The sequence below is a fragment of the Plasmodium vivax genome, genomic scaffold (assembly GCF_000002415.2).
Source record: "Plasmodium vivax scf_4793 genomic scaffold, whole genome shotgun sequence".
Lineage (NCBI taxonomy): Eukaryota > Apicomplexa > Aconoidasida > Haemosporida > Plasmodiidae > Plasmodium > Plasmodium vivax.
In genome coordinates, this window is record NW_001851618.1 from 1 (window position 1) to 829 (window position 829).

The 829-nt window shown below is 23.9% G+C and overlaps 1 protein-coding gene across 1 annotated transcript; it reads right to left on the reverse strand.

Annotated features, from left to right (window-relative positions):
• Positions 1-455: 455 nt before the first annotated feature.
• PVX_043690 (variable surface protein Vir32, truncated, putative) lies at positions 456-829 on the reverse strand (the record flags this gene model as incomplete). Its single annotated transcript, XM_001612276.1, has 2 exons — positions 456-617; positions 733-829. Coding segments are annotated over 2 exons (259 nt in total), but the record flags the coding sequence as incomplete, so codon positions are not given.

The window sequence follows — 829 nt, forward strand, 5'->3', positions numbered from 1 at the left end:
GTTGAACTGTAAAATATATATAAAAGGAAAAGTATAATTCGTAAAATTATATTATGATCAACTTTTATGGAGTATACTGTTAGATATTTGTACGTAATTATTTTTATTTATATGAATAATTATGATGTAGAATAAATAATATTTTCGTGGCTATAAAAAAATTCGCTACAGAAAATTTAATGGGAAAAAAGATAAATACATTAATCTTATCTAAGTAATGAAAATAAATTTCTAATATTTATTGTTAATTTATACATGTTAGTAATGGATTATTTTTTGAATTTTTCAATATATATTTTATGTAATTATTTTTTGTTTATACTCATCAATGCATGAATATTTTACTTATTATATTTTGTGCGCATCGAAGTAATAGCTTTTACATCCTAAAATTTAGTGCTTCATGATATTCTTTTATATAAATTTATAATTTTATCTGTTTTCAATTGAAAAAATTATGCTGGATGATATCCAATATAATGTTCTTCTCCACCCACTGAAAATGGATTAAATGATTCTGATGCATAATCAAATAATCCATTGTCTCCTCCGTTAAAATTTCTCATATTATTACTCCATCCAAATCTATTACGTAACATGTTTCCTAAGGGTGTAAACTTGTATATAAACGAATAAATATGTATCATAATTATTAACTGTCTATAGACATGTAATATGTAAGTTATTAACAAGTTTACACAATTTATATGTAATGAACAAATTTGTTCTTACTTTATATAAAGCACCAGAAGTCATAGAAGTCACAACTACACCCAGAAGTACATTACCAGCTTTGGTTACAGGAGGAGTATTTTCACGTTGTAACTGT